The sequence below is a fragment of the Durio zibethinus genome, chromosome 2, assembly GCF_047325235.1.
Source record: "Durio zibethinus cultivar Kanyao isolate XHJ-2024 chromosome 2, ASM4732523v1, whole genome shotgun sequence".
NCBI classification, from domain to species: domain Eukaryota; kingdom Viridiplantae; phylum Streptophyta; class Magnoliopsida; order Malvales; family Malvaceae; genus Durio; species Durio zibethinus.
The window spans coordinates 30,822,843-30,846,798 of NC_143163.1; the positions used below are offsets into that span (position 1 = coordinate 30,822,843).

Here is a 23,956-nt window from a genome sequence, read left to right on the forward strand (position 1 = left end):
TTCCTCAAAGAAATCAAAAGTTTTAGAGCTTTAAAGTTTATATCTTTGTATTTATTGTATCCAAATCATATTTTTTATTCGTTCATCATTTTCTTATACTTAAACTTAGCAAATACCTAGCCTTAAAGAGGTTGTTCTATTATTTACAACATTACTTTTGATCTATAAAAGTGGAAGAGAACAAGAAGTGAGGTATCTTTTTGAGAATTTTATAGTGAGATTAAGTAAAATAATACAAAAGGTAGAGATTTTTATTTTAAACCTTAGATAAAAAAAAATAGGGTTTTATTTTTTATAAAATTGAGATTTGATTTTTTAAAAAATATAAAATATAGATAGAAATTGAGAATTATTTTTTATAAAATTCAAATTTGAATTTTTTATAAAATATAAGAAATACTATTTTATAAAAAAATTAAAATATTGGACAAATTAAATCAATATTTGAAAAAATAAAAATTAAATAAATAAATAAATTTGAATTTCTTTTTACAAAATTAAAATCTCATACAAGAAATTCAAAATTATGATTTTTTTTTTACAAAATTAAAATATTAGCAAAATTTGAATTTAAAGTTTTTTTAAAATTTTAAAAATTTAGAAAAAAAATCAAAATTTTTTAATTTTTGAAAGTTTTAAATTTTTAATGATATTTTAGTTTTTTTTATTTTTAAATATTTTCTTAAACGCCAATGGTCACGTTAGAAAAATTAACATAATAATTGATCATATTAATAATGAGATCAATATTATCAAATTTAATATATACGAGAATGAAATTTTTATGAATTATACTGAAGGGACTAAAATTTAATTTTGTGTAAGTATAGAAATCATTTATTTAATTTGACAACTGATTTCAACTATCCAAATTGTTACGTCAATAATGTCAATGTGACATAAGAAAAATCAATACAACCACAATAATATCAATACATATGTCATCAATTCAATTTCACCTTAATAGTTTTAATGGCAAAATTTTGGCGAAATTAGTGATTGAGCTAAGTTATAAAATTAAAATTATATGAGAACTATATTTTTTAAATTATAATAAAAAATTAAATTTTAAAATTGAATAAAATATAGGGATTATTGATAGAATTTGACCTTATCTATAATTTTGATTGTTTGATAATTTTATTGTTCGTATTCTATTTTTAATATAAATAATAAAACTTAAAAAATAATAAACAAAATTATAAAAAATATTAATTAAATATATTTTTAAAAAATAATATCTAAATAAATTCTCAAATTTTAATTAAAAAAATGAAAAGAAGTATTGCATAAAATAAAGTTATGATTTTTTTGTTTTATTGTAATTATACACTTTAATCCTAAAATTTGATAAATAGAGTTCAATTGTCATAATTTTGAAATTAGTATTTTTTTTAATATTTATTTTTCAGTTCATCCAAATAAATCAAAATGAGCATATTCTATAAGTACCACATCCAACGAAAATTTTAATAAAAATTGAAAATTTATAATATCAAGATGCTAATTATAATAGAATAAAAATTGATAATCTTAATTTTATTATGTAATAAAGGATCAAAGATTTTTTTTTTTTTGTATTTAAAGTTATCAAAGATTGATCTTTGGTTATTTTTACTTTTAGTAAAATTTGAATATTTATTTGTGTGTTATTTTTTTAAACGAAGAATCACTCTATTTTTATAAACTACAATAAATTTTTAATAAATTTTTAAGGTCAAATCCCAATTCAAAAGCAGAATCACTCTTTTTGTGCTTTATTTGACCGAATATATTCACAATTTTGACTATTTGGTTATCGAAACAAAAGAAAGATACGACATTAGAATTCTCTTCCTTCACTATCTTTTAGTTTTTCTTTGATATGCATTCCTTGACTAATGCTGTTTAAAAAAAAACAAAAAAACAAAAAATTTAGAAAAGAGGGAGCCAATTGCAAAAGGTTGCTAACTTAAATGGGACAACGAAAGAAATAAATAAAATGAGTTCAAAGAAATGCAGCTAACGGACACGTGTCCTTTTCCTCTAACATTTTGACTCGGCGGAGCCACCGGAGACTGAAGAGAGAGAGAAAAAATTTTTTTTGTTCCTTATATTGTAATTTTGACGATCGCCACAACAAATACTTGGATTTATTAATTTCAATTATTGCAAAAATGAATTCAAATTTAAACAAAAAAATTACTATATAAAAAAGAGGCTTAAATTTTGCCATTTCATTTACTTTTGCATTTGAGTTTCATTTTAGACTGCTCTCTCTCTCCCTCTACTCCGCCTCACTTTAGCATTTTCGTTTCTACGACGAAATATTCTTCGTTTTTTTGAGAGAAAATAGAAGAGTGATGTTTCATAGATACGAAAACGATTCCAAAACCTAATCTCCAAAACGCCGCGTTACGATCCTATTCGCCAACGCTTCGCGGATCCAAATTAACCGATCCGACCGCTTTTATTTGTTTGTTTATTTATTTTCACGACTTTACGGTCAGTGGTGAAGCCGGAGAAGGGAAGGGAGATCAGGTGATCGGACGGTGGAGGAGGAGAGAGGATGCCGTCGCAGGGAGACCTAGACCGTCAGATCGAGCACCTGATGGAGTGTAAGCCGCTGTCGGAGGCGGAAGTGAAGGCGTTGTGCGAGCAGGCACGAGCAATACTGGTGGAGGAATGGAACGTGCAGCCGGTGAAGTGTCCGGTAACGGTATGTGGAGATATTCACGGACAGTTTTATGATCTAATAGAGCTGTTTCGGATAGGAGGCAATGCTCCTGATACTAATTATCTCTTCATGGGAGATTATGTAGGTCAGTTTGTTACTTTACTTCTTGATTTGATTCTCTTTTTTTTTTTTTCCTTAACTTTTTGTCCCATTTTTTAAATTTTATGTGATTGATTTAGGAGCGAGTCGGTTTTTCTTTATTCTTTTTCTTTTTTTTTTTATTTTGTGAAGAATATTTGTCCAATTTGTTTTGGTCTCTGTAGCTGAATGCGTGGTTTGCTTTTTGATTTCGGCGTTTGTTATTTTTCTTAATATTTTATGTTTTTATGTGATTTTTTTGGTGTGGATTAATTGATGGAATGTTATATGATCAGATCTGTAGGTATGAAACTCCCCTGGCTTAGCTTAAAAAATTAAGAGGCATTAGTTAGCTTATTGGTTACCTTCATATATTGATAAATTGGTGGATAATATATTTAAATTGTACGAATTCCGATGGTTTTATGATCTATTATCTTGTTACTAAGATTCTGATAAATTTACTGTTTATAATCGCTCCTTTGATTCTTAAAACTGTTGAGAATTTTTGGGTGGGAATGGAATTCGATCTTGCCGTGCTTGGTCTAAACTGTTGGCAACTGTGCTCTAGTAGTTCCTTACTTCTGAGGGAGAGTAGTTGTATTTCTCAAATCTGTGAGACCAAATTCTTGTTGGAGTAAGTAGAACATGTGCATTTTATCAGGGGATTTAGCTGTTAATAAGAACTACTAGCCAATAGGTGTGTCAATTATTATATTCATTAAGCTGTAGAGTGCTTCCTAGTAATCAAATAATTACAGCTGCTTGCAAATTTATATTTATGAATGGACTGTGAATTTTTTTAACGTTAGCTGCATATATGCAGATCGTGGGTACTACTCAGTTGAGACTGTTACACTCTTAGTGGCCCTGAAAGTCCGTTATAGAGATAGAATCACAATTCTTAGAGGAAACCACGAGAGCCGACAGATAACACAAGTGTAAGATCTTTTCACCTACCTTTCCTTCTTTTCTTTGGTGATGCTATAGCATACACTGACAAAGAAAAAAACATTTGAGCTTTGCTTCGTAGGAAGGATGGAAAGGGAGTAAGGATGAAAAAATTGTTAATCCAATGGTTAGGCTACAAAGTAGGAAAGTGGTTATGAAATTTAACCATTGGAATAATTTTTCATCCTTCCTACCAAGTAAAGTCTTAGTTCTTACTTTTAAATACCAGCTGATATCTTCATTTCCTGTTTGGCCTTTGTTAAGTTGAGTGACTTAAAAGGTCTGAAGCACTATAAAGCTCATGTAATGTTAAACACAAATCACATTGATGCATTCTTTCTAATAAATTTTGAAATTGGGTTTTCTGCTTTGATTTAGATTGGTTTGGTCTTTGTAGTACCCATTTTCCCTGCTTTTTGAAATTGTCTGCCTTTTAAAAAAAAAAAGGGAAAAAGAAAATGTTGCTTTCTGTTTGTCACTTTGTTGCACTTCTTCAGTTTCTTTATTTCCAATAGAAGGAAACTAAAGAGCATTGCTATTTGGATGCTGCTTAAATGACCCCTCCCCACCACACCTTTTTCTTCTCCTGTTCATTTTTCTCATCATGATTTCACTTCTACTTTCTTTATATCAAATAGAAGAAAACTTACAGCATGACTATTTGGATGCTGCCTAAATGTTTGTTTAGCCAATTTGCTGATTCTGCTAAATCACATTTATAACTCTTATTGACTATTGAACTTGTGTGAAAGGACAAGATTGGTAAGTGTCATGTTCAATAATCCTACAGGATTCTAGTAATACAGTATAAAATTAATTTAAATGAATTTGAGCCGAGATGAAACAGATTTGGATTGTGATTATTCAACTTTCTCAATGTTAAAGTCACACTAAAGCCTTGAAAAAGGCTTGAGGCTGACATGCCAGTGCTGAAGCATGCATGTATAATAGAGATTAGTATGTCAAAATTGACATGAGCCAGGAGTTGTGAACATCATGGTGACTCATGAAAAGGGAACCACATTTGGAATTTAATTTAAAATCAAGAATTTGAAAAATTATGGGATTCATTATTAGAGTTTAGAGCTTGCTCACATTGTATGAGGAAGTGGTATATGGGTTCTTATATTATGGTTTTTCTAAAAGTTTTGTTTTCTCTCCTTTTCAGGTATGGTTTTTATGATGAATGCTTGAGAAAATATGGAAATGCCAATGTGTGGAAGTATTTTACTGACCTGTTTGATTATTTACCGCTCACAGCTCTTATTGAGAGTCAGGTTTGACTTTAACTTGTAGCAGACTGTTTAAGTTGATTAATATCATCACAGCTTCTGATAGCCATAAAATTTTGACATTACAGATCTTTTGTTTGCACGGAGGACTTTCACCATCTTTGGACACGTTAGACAATATTCGAGCATTGGACCGTATACAGGAGGTATGCATATAAGTGATTCCCTCAAGTTTTCTTAATCACCTTGATCCATGTCCAAGTGGATTTCTGGTAATTCACTATGTACTTTGAATCTTACACAATCAATTAAAAGCATGAAGACTTATTAAATTATGAATGACAGAATGGTTAAGAAAATGGCCAACATTTTGGATCTTTGTATTAAAATTTATCATTTCCTTTGGTGTCAAGGGTGTAACTGAAATTTTGCAGTTAAGTTTCCTCAGATCTTTGATGCATTGTTTTGAAATTTTATGATCTTCATTCATGAGTTGGTTGGTTGGTTGTGTAATTATGGTATTTTGTGGATTTATTCATGCATAGGTTCCTCATGAAGGACCAATGTGTGATCTGTTGTGGTCTGATCCTGATGATCGTTGTGGATGGGGTATATCTCCACGTGGTGCTGGTTACACGTTTGGACAAGATATTGCTGCTCAGTTCAACCATACCAATGGTCTCACTCTGATTTCAAGAGCCCATCAGCTCGTTATGGAAGGATACAATTGGTGTCAGGTGTGAGACCCAAGAGAAACAGTTTAGCCTGGTTTTGTAACATGTTCTGCTTTTATATTTACTTATTATTTATTATGTGCTCTCCTTCAGGAGAAGAATGTCGTTACTGTCTTCAGCGCTCCAAACTATTGTTATCGATGTGGGAACATGGCTGCAATTTTAGAGATTGGGGAGAATATGGACCAGAATTTTCTTCAGTTTGATCCAGCACCTCGGCAAGTTGAGCCTGACACCACACGCAAGACTCCTGATTATTTTTTGTAATTTTTTTTTGGTTTTTTTATATTTCTGCTAGCTGTTTCTAGGCTTTGTTTGCTGCTGTATCACTGTAGATTTTTCTTGGAAGCGAGAAGCTTTTTGTTGTTTTAAGTTGCGGTTCATCGACGACGTCATTCTTTGATTTGGAGTTTGCCCTGATGCTGCAGCTGCTGCTTCTTTGTTTATGTGCTCAAGAATCTGATAGCCGTACTGATGAAGGCCCCGATAGCCTGTTGTCTTGTATATTTATCACAAGGAAGCAGCAATAACGTGTTATATCATGTTCTGTAATTTCGCACTTTCAAGAAGGAAAGCGGATATTTTTCCAACGGGTTCTGTCACGCCTTTTTGTTCGACTCCCCCGAATTACATAGGAAAACTTTAAAGACACCAAAATAAATTTTAGAGAAGTTTGTGTATTAGGTTTCAAATTTATACCGTCGAAAGCAATTTTTAAGTATAAAATGAATATAGTATTCCACCCAAAATTCGGTTTCTGTTTTTTGGGGAAGTTCCTCAAAATATGATTTTCTTACTTCCGTGGCATAAAATTTTCGTTTTCAATCGACTTCAACATCACCGATTGATATGCTGCAGACCAGCCGAGAATAAAATGACTAGGAATAAACCATGTGGCATCATAAATTCAAACATTTTGTGGGGTACTAGCTAAATACAATTTCAAATTTCAATCCATTTTACCTGCTTGATTTGAAACAAAAAGATGTCATTCAGTGGCGTGCATCTACTTCACAATGAACTGATGGCACAACAAACACGCCATTATCTACACGCAATGTTTTGTGACAAGTTCACAACATAAAGCCAAGAATATGCCCAAAAGAAACAAACAGCAGAGCAATAACAAAGACTCACGGAACAAGGACACAAGGATCTAGTTCAGAGTTGCATCATAACGACATTGTTGCACCTCAATATGAATGGAGCTTTCTATCATTTCTTACCAACTAGAAACCACCAAAACGAGTAAGCCTTCGATCAACAATTGCAGGACTATCAAGAATCAATAACACCGTTGCACGATTAAACTTGGGGAAAATCACTTTTGACAATTTCAATCCAAGATGAAGAATAAAGAAAAAGAAATAAACAGTGAATGCTTCACTTGTAATTCTATACTAAATTACTTCATAATCCTCTGTTATCAACAAAGTCTGTTTCAAATGAAAGGGATCAAAACCTAGAATTAGGCTGGATCCTCCCTGCTGCAACTCCTGGCATGGTAATGGTCCGCTTTCTTCTTAAGAATACAACTGAACCACTAACAAGCAACAAGCCAAAAATAATTCCCTGCACAAAGTAGTTTGGAGTATATGCATCAGCAATCCTATAATAATCTAAGTACAAGATATTTATCTTCAATTACTGCCTCCAATTTCAGAAATTACCTACATTTGTTTTACATGTGTGTCTGTCTATGTAAGAGTAAGAAAGTAGTAAAAACAATCAATCAGTGATTTTGTATTCTCATGGGGACTCTTGGCTGACAATATGATGTGTAATGGACTCCATTGACATTACAGTAGTCACCAAGAGAAATTCCAGCTCCGTGCTGTTTATAACTTCTAAATTAGACATCAGTCACAACAAATGTAACTAGGGGTTTAACTTAACATAAGGCTAGGGCTAGGCGGGTTCCATAAGTTGTAAATTAATACAGGGGTAGCTGGAAAGGAATAGATGCAGAAACATACTCAATCTACTCCCATGAATTTTTAAAATTTAAAGGAAGAAAATAGTAACTGAGTTTAGCTTTTGTTCTCATTATGATCTACACTTTTATGGCAGGACAGAAGCAAAAAGAATCTGAATAGAATATGAAGCAATGGAAAACACTTCAGGATTCCGGTCTAAATAAATTAAAAAAAAAAAACCCAATTTCATGGGAAAAGCTTTTAGTATGAGTTCAAATGTCTTATGTAGCCAATCAATAGGTATATTGCTTGCAGATAAGAAGATTGAGATGCAAAAAGCCACAAACAAGAGATCTAAAGCAAAAAGGAATAGACAGTCAACCATCCAATTCAAATACATTCAGAATGGCTACATATATTTTGAAAATTCCAGAATAAACACTCTTTTAATATGTAACCTGATTATTGTTTTAAGGACAGAGAACATGATTGTCAAATCAATCAAGTATAAAAATCAAATGAAAAATAACAACCAAAAGGTACATACCTCAAAACCCAGTACTGACAACTTCTCTTCGTTAACTATTTGTATACAGCTTCTATAGGTAATGTAGGCTCGTACCCCACCCTCTGATGTGGATGAATCATCATGTAAGCTTCTATGTTTTCTAGAAATTTCATTGCTGACTGAGATTTCAAGATTAGATCTATTCTTTTCAGATTTTTGTTTATTTTCAGTCTTTAAACCATCATCAGTTTCTACACATTTGATAGGGATACGATATCCTGTCTCACTGCATCGATATTTTTCGTCACTCTGGAGAACAAGTAGTACTCTAATTAAATCCCTCAAACAATTAAAAGAAGAAGAAGACGAAGAAGAAGAAGATATAAGGCCACAAAGATTGCAGAGGGCTGAATACCAAACAAAAAAAAAACAGCAAATTCATAGCAAAATATGACCAAATGTTGTCCAAAGGTTATAAGCAATGTTAATAGGGCATTCAATGGCTGTAACGTGTGGAGGTAACAATGTAATTGAAACATAACAGTAATTTTCAGATGTGAAATGGTATTACCAAGAAAAGTTGAAAAAGATCACTGATTAGTAGCAAGAGTAACGGCTTTGCAGCAAAACCTTTGAAGCCTGATTTAATCCATCTTTTCACATGAATGTAGACAAAGAAAATTAGGTTCAGATTAAAACCAGCTACATATATTACTTCTTTGACTGATTGAGTTTAAGCTGTCCTAAATTGGAGATCTTTGCAATTTTCTCAGAAAATGACTATCCTTTTTAAGTAAATATACTTGTAATTGAACCCAAATCTTAGCTCAATCGGTTCGCCATCCTTAAAAGGTGACATCCAACAGGTTTTGGATTCAAATCCCAGCATGGACAAGCCTTTCTCCTACCCCCAACTACGGCCTTCTTTGTAAAAAAAATATACTTGAAATTTAAAAGATTAAGAAAGGCACCTCCCAAAAAACTCAACTGAACTACATAAATATTTCTATTATGCCAAATTTTAAAACTTTATAAATTGAAGCTAAGGCATGTAACAATTCAATTAACACATTAAAAGAACTACTAAAATAAGAAGAAATAAAATAGAATTCCAAATGAAAGAAAGAAAAAGGAGAGACCTTCTCAGAGTAAAGGCAAGGAACGCAAGGCCCAGAGAGTGAGCAATCGAAAGTACGGTTGCTTCCTTTTGGAGTTTCTGTGAGGCTCATCAAAACTCTTTGCCCGACTTTTTCACTGCTTTAATTCTCAAATTTAAATTAGATCAGATTAAATCAGCATTCTATTCATATGAAAATAATAATTAAAAAATTGGGAAATTACCGTTGGAGATCGATCGAAGAAGCTGAAGCTGAGGTTAAGAAGGGAAGGAGTAAAGGGAAGGAAAGGAGGAGCAGAACAACTGATGAATTTGAAGATCCCATTCCTTTCTCTCTTCGTTTCTTCTCCTCTCCTCTTCGATTAAAGTTTTTTGCCCTTTTTTTTTTTTCTAATGTTTCTTTCAGTTTGACCCACAATTTTCTTCTTTTTCATTCCCGGCCCCTTTTCTTTACGTTATTACAAAATTACGCCAAGGGTCAGGAAATAATATGTTTTTTTTGCAGAGGCAGTCCAAGGTTTATTGGTAGAATTTTTTTAATATTTCTAAAATATGAAAGAATAAAAAGCCTCTAAATGATCAAAATTAACTAAACTTGATTTCAATTATCCTTATAACTTGTAAAAAAAACTTGGCCTTTAAGTCATTGGATACTGCAGATTATCATCCTTTAATTGTTTTTTTTTTTGTTCGTTCTCCCCAACCAAGCATTAGCCTAGAGGCCCTAAACTCATGTACTCTTCTCACCCTTTTCCAGATTCAGTTAAGAGGTTAATTTCAACATATGGAAAAGAAGATGTAGGAAGAGAGAGGCTATCAGTGCTCCTAATCAAAGCAATTTTTTGATGCAACCGGAGCAAACAGTATGTTTGTCAGATACACAACATAGTAGTAAAAGCTAGATAACATTCGATCTGAACTTAGAATCCTCCCCCACTAGATTGATTGCGTTCACGCAGATGATGAGACCATAAAAAAGATTTGCCATCTCAATTGAAAATTTCAAAACAAAACTAGAAGAAAATATAATCTCCGAGGAGGAGTCCAGAGCAGTGGGGTCCGGGGCACGTGCTTTTGTTTTCCAAGGACACAAGCTCTGCTCCAAAAATAAGAAACAGAAAGACCAGATATGATAGATTAGCAATTGGCCAATTAGCTGAACCCCACATGCCCCAACCTAAAAGGAGAGGTCAAAAAGATTAACAATCTATGATGAAGGAGATAATGTTGACCATCCCATCTGTATCAAGCTCTGTTTCTACGATTGTAGTTAATATCATCACGGGAATGCTGTGTTGGCTGCGTACATAACCTACATATAACTGGTCAGGGGATTAAATGCAAATGCACATCGGAAAGAACAAACAAGAAAACAGAAAAATGTAGGTCACGTTTACTGGATAGATATCCGTTGAATACAGTCCTTGCCAAAGCGCCCTCTCAAGGCTGCACACCTGAAACACGAAGTTTTTCCGTGTGGTTTGTTGGCCAGGGTATAATCCTGACAGCCTTAGTTATATGAAAAGAAAAAGTTTGATTGCAAATGTAAGATTTCAGAAAGAAGAGCTTGTGAATGCATTTGCAACCCTTTTGTACATTACTAAAAGATTCCACTTCCGGTCTACATAGTTTGATTTCATTTTTATGCGTGATGAATTATCTCAGATTTGTTAAAAGATGCATGAGCCTGGGCACACATTATTCCTTTTGAGTCAAATGGGACCAAGAAATGATATTTCATTTTGCTGAGAGAAATCGTGAAGCAAATGACTACATTTGATCAACTAAAGTATAGAGCAGTGATTCAGAAGAGATTATTCACTCCGTTGGCTGCCTGCCTGCCTGCACAACAATGTAAAGCTGAGAGGCTCGCACAGATGATTCAGTAGAGTCACTTCTAAAAGTGGCTTTTGATGGACTTGCTTTAATATTTTATCTTATGAACTGATCAAGTACTGCATAAAATTGTTGTCCATAAGCTATATAATGTTGGGAGTTTGCCAACCTAAAAATCTGGTTCTACTCTTCTTTTCCAAACAAGAAACAACGTTCAAGGGTTTTACATCTTTCCCTTAAAAACTTTTAAATCCTCTCCTGCCACCATTCAGTGCAATTAGTTAAGAATATAATTTAAAACTAATTAACTGGAAGTGAAAGATCTAATCTATTTACTAAGGTGAAAGAGCCAAACCTACCAATTGTCTATAAATGAAAAAATTTAATTTGAATATAAAATTATAAAAATTTATATATTTATTAAACGTGAGATATATCGCACTAACAGACCACCGTCGTGTATAAACAAAAATAAAAAAAAAAAAATTTCACGTCACAAATTAAGAATTAAAAAAGGGAAACAAAAAGAAAATCTATCTCTAATATTATGTTAAATATCAACTTAAAATTGATTGATTATAAGTGAAGAGATCCAATCTAAATATAAAATTATAAAAAATTATATATTTATTAGATATGAGATAACATCACACTAACATAATTACGTACATTCAAAACTTTCCAAGCTTCCTAATAATGGAATTGAAAACTGAAAATTTCCTCTTGTTTTCTATCTTTGGCGATTTTTTTCTGTTTGGATGGGTTGAATTTATAATGATTAAATATGTTTAAATTTGATTTTTATTATTAATAATTTTTTTATGGACAATTTATAAGTTCAACATAAATTTTTATGTTAAATTATGTACTTTGCGCTGACTTTTAAATAGAGTAACTCCCCCTCACTTAAATTTTTATTATACAAAAAAATAAAACAAAATAAATCATCCCTAATCTTGAAATGGTATGACATCCTCCTATCTAAACTTGTATTGTACCAAAAAACAAATAAATAAATAAATCATCCGCAACAAAATATATAGGTGAGAAGTGCAACGAAATTTAAATGTAATCCGTTTGCATGGTTCCTTAAATTAGCTAATTCTTAGCCCAATTGATTCTTTCAGTTATAATCATTAAAATAATGCAAAAATTAACAATGGGAATCGATTCATGGTTAAATATTCGAGGATTATGAGCTTACGGTGCAGTGCATCATTATAAATAGGTTAAAATAATAAAAAATTTTAATTTTATTATTTTATTTAACTAAATTTTTATATTTTTATTATATGCAAATAAATTTTTAATTTTTAATTTATACTCAAATAAATTCTTAATTTTTAATTTGTATCCAAATAAATCTTTAATATTTAATTTATATCTGAATAAATTTTTAATAAAAATTAATTTTTTATTTAAAATAAAAATTTATTTAGAGATAAATTAAAATATAAAAATTTATATAAATAATATAAAAATATAAAAAACTTATTAAGAAAAGTGAAATAATTCATAGACTTTTTTTTTTTTTTTTTTGATATTTTAGCCTTATAAATCAAATTTACTAGTTGGAATCTTGAGGAATCCTTGATAAAAAAAAAAAAGCAATTTCAGCAAGTTGGGAGCTCGCAAACGACATCAATGTTAAAAGTTGAATCGCAACCAGAACTGATAATCAGATTCCTCTTCGGCAACATTAACCTGACATTATCATCCAGAGTTCCTTTTATCTTGTACACCTACGAAACGACACTTTCAAAATGGAGCAGTTCGTTACAAATCACGGGGATTCAAGGCTGAATTAAGCATTACGAGGATAATAAGGAAAATTTTCAACTGCATTATATAAGCTAGTGACTACAGTGCATAATGCTTCATGTGATTTACAGAATTATCCAACAAATTAAGCATTAGAACAGGGAATCCTGTTCAAGTGGAAATCGTACTAATTGCTGAAAATGCCTTAAAAAAAGAAGACAGCATACACAATGCGGATATGTTCAACTGCTGCAACTCTCAAACAAGATAAACAAGTTTTTTTGTGCTTCCGACCCCATTGCCCCGCCGAGGTTACTCCTTGTAGTCATGATCTTGTTTCTCAAAGATCAATGGAAATTCATCATACCGTTCAGAGTAACCATGTTTCTCAGCCATGCTCTTCAACGATTCATAAACCTGGTACATAGAAGGTCTGTCCTTTGGCCTAGGAACCACACAAGAACATGCAACTCTCAGAAACTGCATAATTTCATCATCATGACCCTTTCCAAACAATGCTTTATCAACAGCATCCTTGCTTCGACCCTTGCTGAGCAACTGATTAACCCAGTCCACCAAATTCCCTTTAAATCCTTCTTCTGCATTGCTAACCCCGACAGGTTTTTGACCCGAAACCAACTCCAACAACACAACCCCAAAACTATAAATATCCCCTTTCAAAGAAGCAACCATGGTACTCGAATACTCAGGAGCCACATAACCGAACTCCCCTAAATCCCCACTCATAAATGAACTGTCATTCGAATCACGAGACCCCATCAATCTTGCCAAACCAAAATCCGTTATTCGAGCATCAAAATCATCATCAAGAAGCACAATGTTGGAACTAAAATACTGATGCACATATGGCGGTTGGCATGCATGGTGAAGCCAAGCTAAGCCTCTAGCCACACCAACACCAATCCTAAGCCTAGTTGACCAGTCCAAAATCTGAAACTTCCCATTCCCGAAACCAGCAAGACTTCCCCCATGCAACTGAGAATACAATGTCCAATTAGGCATATGCTTATAAACCAACAACCTCTCTTCTTCCACAACACAGAACCCTAAAAGTGGAACCAAATTCGGATGCCTAAGTTGTCCTAGCCTATTCATTTCCAACCTAAACTGTTTCTCACTAAGCTTACAAGCGCTTAACCTCTTAATCGCCAACGCAGATCCGTCGGGCAACACCGCCTTGTAAGAAACTCCCGTCCTCGTCGACATCACCGCGTTTTCAGCATCGAAATTGTTCGTTGCCACCATTAAATCCGCCAACTTAATCTTATTTATAGGCTTTTGAAATAACGAAACTTGAACAAGCTTATGAGATTTCAACAATTCAATCCAACTACTATCATCTTTACCCTCAACGCCGTAACTTTTCTTTCTTTTTTCGCCTGCACCTGCTTGGAGAAAGAACCACCACCAAATCACGAATGCGACGATTAACGAAACTGCGGCTCCAATGACACCGGCTACTATGATAATTCCTAGATGTTTACCTCTCAATCCACCGCATTTCGATAACGGTTTCCCACAGAGTCCACTGTTACCGTCAAAACCGTCTACCCCAAATCTGGCCAGATCAGAAGGGATCGAGCCAGACAAGTCGTTACCCGCAACGGAAAACCGTTTAAGCCGGTCTAACCGGGCGAGCTCGTAAGGGATCGAACCGGACAATTTGTTATCGTCCAAAACGAGGTCGTTTAGGAACTTACAGTTAACGATCTGAGGAGGGATAGAACCGGAGAGACGGTTACCAGAGAGATCGAGACGTACGAGGTAAGGAAGCCAAGAGCAGATATCATTAGGAATGGGACCGAAGAGAGAGTTGTTGGAAAGATCTAGACTCTGGAGGCTCCCACAGTACTTCAAAGAGTCCGGTAACTGACCTGACAGCTTCATCGAAGGGAGTTGGAGGCTTATGATTCGGGTTTCCTTCTCGTTCCAACAGGAAACGCCGGTAAGCTGGCAAACGAAGGTAGATGAGCGATTGTTGAAGCTCCACGTGGAAAGACTGGAGCCCGGGTCGGTAAGGGAGCTTTTCAGGCCTTCGAGGCAAGTGATGTCATCTTCGATGGCCAACGAGAGGAAGAAATTGAAGAGAAAAAGTGAGGAAGTTACGAAAATGAGATTCTTCTTCATGGCTGAGCTGCCGCAGGTTTTGATAGTTTGCGTTCGAGTTAAGGGATTTTTTTTTTCTTCTCTTTTTGGAAGGGATGGGTGGCAATTAGACGTGGAAAGGAAACGGAGGAGAAAGACGAGGAAAATGGGCAGCTGCCATTTGACTGTTTGGGGACAAGGACAATAAGAGAGAGAGAGAGATGAAGGAGTAGCTCAGCTTCAGCTCCTTTAGCTTTTTTGACTGCCAGTTGATTGTTTCATGTTTGGCTTTGTCATGTTCCGTTTATGTAGCCTTTTCATTGGGTTATTATTACTACTTATACTTGGATTTGCTTTCATGTTACCTGTAGGAAATTGGAGTACTTAAATTGCTTAAGACTTGGAAAGTAGACAAGTCCATGTAGGTCAAAGTCAGATAATTTAATATCTATGAGTATTCCTATTACTACTAATTGAGCAGGAAAGCCAAAATTGATTGAGGGAGATGGGTCTTAATCAGACAAACAGGCAGCTCTGTTTTGGGTTAAGGGGGGGATCACTTGCATCATTTTGATAGGAATCTTTGCACATTATAATACAGGTGAGCATGTAATCTTCTTCTTTCAGCTTCAATCACAGCACGGGGGAAGGCTTTTTCTTTTATTTTTTTTTTTTTTGGAGAGGGGTGAGTCAAAGTAGGTGTGCAAATTGCAAAGATTGATTTGCAATAATTTCATGTTATCATTTCAGGTTGGGCTGAGGCTATGCTGTAATTTTGAGGCCCAGGCTTAGGTAATCCTGTGTAGGGCCTATGGATTCGGGATTCGGATGTGACAAAAGTAACAGTATCTTGTGCATTCACATGACTTGTTAAGGACCATCGAAACAAGTTAGCTGCATCAAGTTAGAAATTTGTAATGTAATTTTTCTAATTTCCCCTTCTGTTAAGTAAATTTGGTATGAATGAATGTAAATTGAAATCAAATAAATATTTACTTAAATTTATAGGATATATTTATTTGTTATGCATGAAATCGCCGAACCGTCAAACAATCACACATTTTAGTAATATTTTTCTTCTGTTTTAATAGCTGAGGAAGAGGCATTGGTGAAGAAATCTTAGTTCCGATAAAAAAAATAGAGGAACAGAAGCAAATAAAAGGTAAAATTTCCATCGTTTTGCTGATGATTTGTTGATATTCACTAACGGCAACTTGGATTCTGTCATTGGTATTCAGAACATATTGCAAATGTTTGACTGTTTCTCTGGTCTTTAACTCAATTGTGCAAAGAGTGAGAATTTTTGTACAAGGATTAAGAAGGATGAATTGTCTGCTATTCTACAAGCTATAGGACTTAAGCTTATTGCGTTACGTGTCTGTTACTTGGGGTTCCTCTTGTGAACTGGAGGATTACAGCTAAACATTGTGCCTCATTAATTGAGAAGGTTATTACACAAATTAATAGCTGGGCTGCTTGCATTTATTTTATGCTTGCAGGTTACAGTTAATTCGGTCCGTGCTTTTCAGTCTTCAAAATTTCTGGTGTGGACACTTTATTCTTCCGCGGAGGGTAATCCAGAGAATTAATCAGCTATGCTCCGATTTCTTATGAAAGGAGCAAGAAGGTTCAGCAAGAGGAGCTAGAGTGAGTTGGCATCCTAAGTCAGAAGAGGGTGGGGGTTCTAGGGCTAAAAGATCTTTTTATCTTGGAACCAAGCTTGTATTATCAAGCATCTCTTGTCTAACCTCACTCAGACTGTCTCTCTATGGATTGCTTGGATTCACCACTATGTACATAATTTATGTCAGGCTCCTATAGCACAGAATAGTTGCTGGTGTTGGAAGAAGCTACTTCGACTTAGGCCTCCTTCAAATTAATTTTTGCAGCAGCAGACTGAAGGGAGACTAGTTTAGAAAGCTCCTGGTTCTGGTTATTCCACTGCTTTTGTATGGACGGAAATCAGACCTCAACAGATGAAAGTGGCTTGGCAAAGAGTTCCAGCATCACATTCCTAGGCACTCATTAATTGCTTGGATGGCTGTCGTTAACAGACTCCATACGAAGGATAGACTCAACTCTTGGGGAATTCCAGTTGATGGTGTTTGTGTATTATGCAGGCAAGATATGGAAACCAGGGACCATATCTTTTTTGGTTGCAGCTACTCCAAGCACATATTGAGGCAGGTAATGCAGTTATGCAATTTAAGCCAGGGAGGTCGATAACTGGGCTGTAAGTAGGCTTTGAGGGAAAGCACTGATTTCAGTTGTGTTGCGCTTAGAATGGGGAGAATTATCATACCTGGAGAGAGAGAAATAAGCGAGTCTATGGACAAGAGAAGGAGAAAAGTGCACAGGTCTGGGGCGTCTAAAGGAGTCTGTTCTGTTGAGGTTGGTTGGTCTGAAACATATTCATGCTGATCCTTTGTTATTATTATTATTATTATTTTTGTAATTTCTTTCTGTGCCAGTAGTAGCTTGTTGAATTGTAGCAGAATACTACATTGATTACTTATTAGAAACAAAAGGTAAAATTTTATATGCAGAGTTTTTGGTAATCATTTAATTAATAATTCAAGGACTGAACAATCATGTGAAGAAAATATTAGTAGTAGTAGAAGGGGAAAATGGAAACGCCACAAATGGAGAAAAAGACGATGCGTAAAATAAAATTGAGGATGTATCAGATAAGTAGACAGTCGGTTGGAGCACTTAAGTTGATGTTTGCCACCGATCGAGAGAGATTCTGACTTGAATATTAGCTCTAAAAAGATAAGAGTAGTTCTAACTTTTTTTTTTTTAAATGTATGGGACCAAATGTTGTTGGTAGCATTAAGAAAATCAAACATAGACAAAGGAAGAGCATTTGATGGGAGAATCCCTGCCTAAAGCCTCTTTTTAATAAATGGGTCATCTTGTAAAAGGGAAAATGATAATCTCAAGTCTCTAAAAAACTCCATGTTACAGCTCAACTCAAACAAATGAGAATCAGTACTCTTTCACTTTTGGGTGGATATTCAAATAGAGCAATAGCAATGGTGTAAAGTCGACATTGAAATCCACCAATTCTTTATCACCCTATCATAAGAATATTGTTCTTTCTAGCTAGTTGTGCTGTAACTTGTAACACTCAACATGAAAAAAAAAAAAAAAGAAAAAAGGAAATTCGACACTTGCGTTGCGTAGTGCAATTGAACTCGACCAACTCCGATGCTAGTGTAGTGATAGTCGTAGCTAATAAAAGAAATTAAGCATGGAAGGATCTTGTTTGAAATAGTTTACAGATTGCTTTGTTCGTTGAAATATCTAATTGCCTACTTTGCATACCGTCAACAAACAGACTCTTTCCCAGTCCTGTTCTTCAAAAAAATCCCATTTTTCTTATGACATTTGCAACATCATGATTACCATAAGGATTGGTTTCTAGAAATAACTTTTCCACCATGGCGATGCTAAAATTTTGGCAAGTTATTTGCTCTTCTTGGTGAATATCATTAATGGGGGCAATTCCAACGGTATCAACCACGTAGCCGGTTAACAACTCTACTTCTCTTATCATTCTTACCTTTTGGTGGACAAAGGAGGAAACTGCTTTGATAGCATGCAAACAGGGCCATCCATGAGAAGGTTGAAGAAGGCCGAAACATCGATCAAATAGAACTCAATATTCTCTTGAACTGGTCCATAAAAGGAAGTCAGTTCCGAGGATGGTTAAAACAATACTGTTATAGGCCTGAACAGGAAACCACAGTTATTAAAGCACATGAGAATTTAATAATTGACTCCTTGCCGGATATGAAAAGTACAAGACGAAAATTTTTAAGTGAAGTTTGTTACGTTTGTTACCAGAAATAATTAAATAAAAATTAAAATTAATAAATTAAAAGATCTTGTTATATAAATTAAGTTTGTAAAATTTTAAAAAAAATTAATAAATTTTGATATATATATTTTTAAATAAATATTTTTAATAAAAATATTGATAAAATTTTATCATTGAATAAATATCGATTAAATTTGAATTATAAATAATATTTTTTATAATTTTTTTACATATTATTGATTTTTACATTTAACTCTATCAATTTACTGTTTTAGATTTTTTATTAAAATATTTATTTAATCAATTTTAAGAAATAATTTCACAAAATTCATTTAAAATACGTCATATAAATTTTGTCCAAGTATCCTGCCTTATTTAGAAGTAATGTTTCTCATTAGTTCTCTCCCCAGCGTGTACGTGTATATAACAGACACATACATACAAAAATAACAACAACAATCGATCCAAACCATTATTTGATTGGATCAATTCTGATTCTATTCCGAAAATATAAAGTTAAAAAATTATGACCAAATTACTTACTTTATCATGATTTATATTCATATGTTAATGCGTACATAGAAAAGTATATATATGTCAACGAAAATTAATGTACTAATGTTCACAATCTCTATACACTAAATAGGTAAAATATTGTTAGTAATTAAGTTCACCGTCATAGAAGAACGTTTAAAGACACAACAAACCATTCCTCGTATGCTCTCCTAGCGATCACTACACCTGAAGGCAGATATGAACAAGAGGATGGAATTCAAGGCTGCCTTACCCAACCTTATCTGCACATTGATCACCTTCCGGTCCACGACTGGGCTGCTAGCCACTCACTTGCCTTATTGGCATTTCTGCTACTCAGTTTGAACTGCTTGTCTGATATAATTAAGATTCAATGTACATATATATATATATATATATATATAAGAAGCACATACAGATTACATGTAATTAATGAGTTATAACTGGCTTCAATTTCCTTTCCTGTGTTTGGATTTGCAGCTCTCTGCGTTATTTTAGAGTGGACAATTTGATAATGAGAATCCAATATTTTCCTACTGATCCACCTTCATATATATAGTTTTCAGTGACAACATGTACATCCGCTTTTAGGATCTTTACAGACGATAAGAGTAGACTCGGCCTTTACCTTCAAACAAATTGCATCAATCAGCTCTTCTTTTGAATTTGAATTCTCTGTCGAGCTGATGACACCAATTTACCTTCCACCAATATTGCTTCACACGTTTACTACTGGCCGTTCAACCACCTAAGGAAAACATACAAGCGTTGAATGAGTGGTAATTTTAATTATGTGATGGAGGTAGCTGGGCTTGCCTTGCCTGCAGGAAAATGGGAATTTTTGGATTTTCCTTTGGTTGAGGTTCCATCTTCAACGCTTATAATATATTTTTTCAGTATTGTCTTTTTTTGTAAAAAATAAAATAAAAATAGCAATTATCAAATCCAATGAGAAAAAAAAAAAAAAAAAGGATCGAACCATCCAATCAATGAGACAAAACGCCAATAAATTGAATCGGTCAAATTTTCAATTAAACAGATTACTCACATCAGTTAAGTCGACTTTTTTTTTTTATTTTCACTTTTATTTTGAAATTTACAAAAAGTGATAAAATATGAATCCTTACTTTTTTTTAATATTAATTAAAACTCTAATCAATTAATCAAAAGTCTTTTTAAAAAAAAAAATTGAGCTGAAACGCATTAATTAGGCACCAATAATACCTTGGATTCAATCCCCATCTCATCTTTTAATCATGGACAATGCAATGCTACATTTCATACATATGCCTTATTTTTCTCCTTCAAGTTTTTATTCCAATTTAATATATATATATTTATGTATATGAAATTTGTGAAGCTGTTATGCGGACCTAATCACCTAACCAACAAAAACTTCCGAATGAAAAGTAAAAACTTGTGGGTCAACAGATATAGTTGTGAATTCTTTCGTTTTTGTTATCTGTCCTTGTATTATTTGCTTCCTTAGATAGAGAAAAAACCATGTGGTTAATTCATTTATATACGTGGACACCAAGAAAACTTTTCATTTCTTTGCAGTTTACTGCTAGAAACAAAAATTAATGTTATATAAATAACTTTCTAGAAATATGCAATTTTTTTAAATTGAAAAAATCGTATCATTTGTTTTTAAATTTTTAAAATACCCTTTAACTTTAGAAATTATGTATAAATAAATATCTTTTTAAAAAATATGTAACAGTTTCCTAAAAAACAATTGAAAATTGAAACGATGTATAGTAATATAATAAATATAAATAGGGGATGATTCAGCTTTTGTTTTAATTAAGCATATGATTTATTATTCAAATAAAGAAGAAAAAAAATTGATAGTAGTATGCTATTATCTAGCATACCTAGCTTTGTTTTTTGGCTAGTCATTTCGTTTACAAAGAATCATAGATTTCTTGTCATACCTAGCTTTGTTTTCTTTGAGTGATTGAATGAAAAACAGCCCCGATCATTTTCCATCACAGAAACACAAATCGGATAAAAGAACAGCAAAGCATTAAAATGGCAATCACATAAATAGGATACCCAGCTCCTAAAAACCAAAATGAACAGAGAAGAGCACCTGGTGCCCTTCCATTTCGCCCACTGAAAGGAACCAGACAGACTGAACAAGAATACAACCCACGTAATCAAAGACAACGACACCCAACTTTCTTTAGACCCCTCCCCTAATTAAGTAATAATTAACCTGTACAAAACAAGGAATTTCACCTAATCACCTAATAATCTAATCATTTTTTCATATAATTAATGTAATCTCATCATATCTGCTTCACCCTTTTCAAGCAACACTGATGATGCTATTGCTATCCCCACTTGACATGGCCTGAAAAGTAGACGAGTGTGCTGCTGCTGCTGCTGCCACTGCCGCTGCTGCCGTCGCCTTTGACTGCTCATCGGCGGATGGCGTTGAGAGTTTTAGCGATAGAGGCAAGGGGTCAACTTGGGTCTTCTGGTTTAAATTAAGATCAGCCATTTTCGATGATGGAGGAACCGGAAGAATTGGTATTGGACGGATAAGCTTTGGAGACGTTTTTGCTTTGGGGCTCGGCCCTAATGTGAGATTCTCCATGGAGTTATTTTCTCCCGTGACTGGTAAAACTACCGGACTTAAAGTCACTGGAAACGTTGACATAGGAAATCCACTCATCTGTGGCTGTGACTGTGTCAGCGGCAGCGGTAACGAAACGTTTTCTTGGTGGACGACTTCATCTTCTTCCAATATGGTTGAATTTATGAACTGCAAATTTCAGCACAAAAATCAAATAGTAACACGAAGTATGAAGAAAAAGAAGTAATTTTTGGATTTGGAATATGTATATATAACAAGAGAAGAAGTATATATACGTACGGAATCGGTTGTTATATCAAAAAGACTAGATCTACGACGCCTCCGATTCTGGTTATTTCGCCTGAGAAAGTACTTCTGAGCATGACTAGCTACCTGCGTAGGCGTACGTGTCTTCACAAAGTTTCTCGAAATCCCTCTCCAATCTCCTTTCCCTACTTTCTGCAACCCCAATAAGAATAATCTATGCTCCTCCTCCGTCCATGGAACACCTATGAACAAAATTAACATTAAAAAAAAAAAGAAAAAACAAGAAATCAATATCAGCAGTCCATTTTTTTTAAAACTTTTGCTTAATTAAAGATATAATCAGATCAGGAATATTTTGTTTTTTGATAAGACATGTTACGAACTTATACCTCTCTTGCGCTCACGGCTTCTTCCAGATGCATGAACTACGTCGTCAGATGCATAGCCAGCATCGGCGTTAGAATCCCGAGGCTGATCAAACTGAGAAAGATTATTCATGCTAACACTTTTCCTGAACGATCCTTCCGTGACTCGAACACCAAATAACATGATGCCGTTCTCTCCTCCTCCTCCGCCACTGCTTCCACCACCAGCAACCTCTCCGCATGTACGAGAGTTGTGGCCATTGTTTCCACAGTGAGAGCAGCTACGAGACATCCTTCCTTTTTCTATATCCAATATCCCTGCTTCACCTTTCTTTTTGATTCAAGTGAAATGAAAAAACAAAAACAATTAAAATATGATAAAAGAGAGAAACAAGGCTGTTTCACTCCATGAAGGGAGAAAAAGGGGGGAGAGGTGGATGCTCTCTAATCCTAAACGAAGAAGAGAGAAATGGAATATAAGAAAAACATAGGTAAAGGGCTGCTTCGGTTGATATAGTATATAGGGTTTTTGTTCTGTTCCAGGCTTCCAACAAGGGCTTGGTACAAGTGTTACAAGGCTCTGCAAGGACTTATTGAAAGTTACATCATTTCCCATTGATGTTCAACATCTACAATAATAATTAAACTGGGTTTCCTAGATCATGAATCAGGACCGTCCAATGTGCCTAACCCTTTTAACGATATAAACAAGGTCAAGTGGTTTAGTAATATCCAATCTTAAAGACCAAAATTATCGTGAGTACCAAGCATTGATAATTAAATATGTACCGCAGTCCAATAATGAAGACTTTCTTGCTTAATTAAATTAATTGTTTAATATTTGAGAATAAATATTTTAATTTAATAATGTAAAACATGGGCATATTCTAAGTTTCCACCAATCCTGATGTAGTCTTTGCCTGGTCCAGATTAAAATCACGTGGCCATTGGGTTGGGTCCAATTATATCTAAACAATAATTTACGAGATGTTGAGAGATAAATAATTGGTGGGAAATGTCTGCATATTAATGGAAACTATTCTGAGAAATGAATTAAGGGGGGGGGGGGGGGGAATGAAAATGATTAAAAAAAAGGATGGTGGGGGAGGTGAGCGTTTCTCTACCGTCAACTTGGCATATTCGCTGCTGCGCTATGTCTTCTCCTTCTCCCTTTTTTAACTTATTTAATTTAGTGGGGGATGTGGGTGTGGTTGTGGAGGATAAGAAAACATGGACCCCATTAATCACCCACATTCTCCTTTTTTTTTTTTTTTCTCTCATTTAATTAACAGCTCCTTTCCATTCTCTTTGCCACTACCTTTGTATGTGGCTGTGGTGGTGGATGGAAGGAAGGATGCCCTTTTGCTTTCGTTTTACTTGATTTGATAGGTTCCTTTTTCCGTCCTTTTCCTCTCATCTCATCTTTCC

The 23,956-nt window shown here is 34.1% G+C and overlaps 4 protein-coding genes across 5 annotated transcripts; 1 reads left to right on the forward strand and 3 right to left on the reverse strand.

Annotated features, from left to right (window-relative positions):
- Positions 1 to 1,875: 1,875 nt before the first annotated feature.
- LOC111317819 (serine/threonine-protein phosphatase PP2A catalytic subunit) lies at positions 1,876 to 6,301 on the forward strand. Its single transcript, XM_022920275.2, has 6 exons — positions 1,876 to 2,801; positions 3,621 to 3,735; positions 4,914 to 5,022; positions 5,106 to 5,183; positions 5,523 to 5,714; positions 5,805 to 6,301. The coding sequence occupies exons 1-6, from the start codon at positions 2,549 to 2,551 to the stop codon at positions 5,976 to 5,978; spliced, it is 921 nt and encodes a 306-aa protein (XP_022776010.1). The 5' UTR covers positions 1,876 to 2,548; the 3' UTR covers positions 5,979 to 6,301.
- Positions 6,302 to 6,987: 686 nt separating this feature from the next.
- LOC111317820 (structural polyprotein) lies at positions 6,988 to 9,663 on the reverse strand. 2 transcript variants are annotated; one of them, XM_022920279.2, is made up of 4 exons: positions 9,477 to 9,663; positions 9,275 to 9,389; positions 8,175 to 8,444; positions 6,988 to 7,283 (listed from the first exon to the last, which is right to left on the reverse strand). In XM_022920279.2, exons 1-4 carry the CDS (start codon positions 9,575 to 9,577, stop codon positions 7,167 to 7,169), a joined length of 603 nt encoding a protein of 200 aa, XP_022776014.2. In that variant the 5' UTR covers positions 9,578 to 9,663; the 3' UTR covers positions 6,988 to 7,166. The 2 variants fall into 2 exon arrangements, with proteins under 2 accessions (XP_022776014.2, XP_022776013.2); XM_022920278.2 differs by having other exon boundaries at positions 9,275 to 9,392; positions 9,477 to 9,650.
- Positions 9,664 to 12,911: 3,248 nt separating this feature from the next.
- Positions 12,912 to 15,260, reverse strand: LOC111317821 (putative inactive receptor kinase At1g27190). Its single transcript, XM_022920280.2, has one exon. The coding sequence runs from the start codon at positions 14,995 to 14,997 to the stop codon at positions 13,162 to 13,164; it is 1,836 nt and encodes a 611-aa protein (XP_022776015.2). The 5' UTR covers positions 14,998 to 15,260; the 3' UTR covers positions 12,912 to 13,161.
- Positions 15,261 to 21,323: 6,063 nt separating this feature from the next.
- LOC111317401 (myb-like transcription factor family protein) lies at positions 21,324 to 23,093 on the reverse strand. The gene is made up of 3 exons (XM_022919826.2): positions 22,553 to 23,093; positions 22,197 to 22,405; positions 21,324 to 22,085 (listed from the first exon to the last, which is right to left on the reverse strand). The coding sequence occupies exons 1-3, from the start codon at positions 22,818 to 22,820 to the stop codon at positions 21,627 to 21,629; spliced, it is 936 nt and encodes a 311-aa protein (XP_022775561.1). The 5' UTR covers positions 22,821 to 23,093; the 3' UTR covers positions 21,324 to 21,626.
- Positions 23,094 to 23,956: the final 863 nt, after the last annotated feature.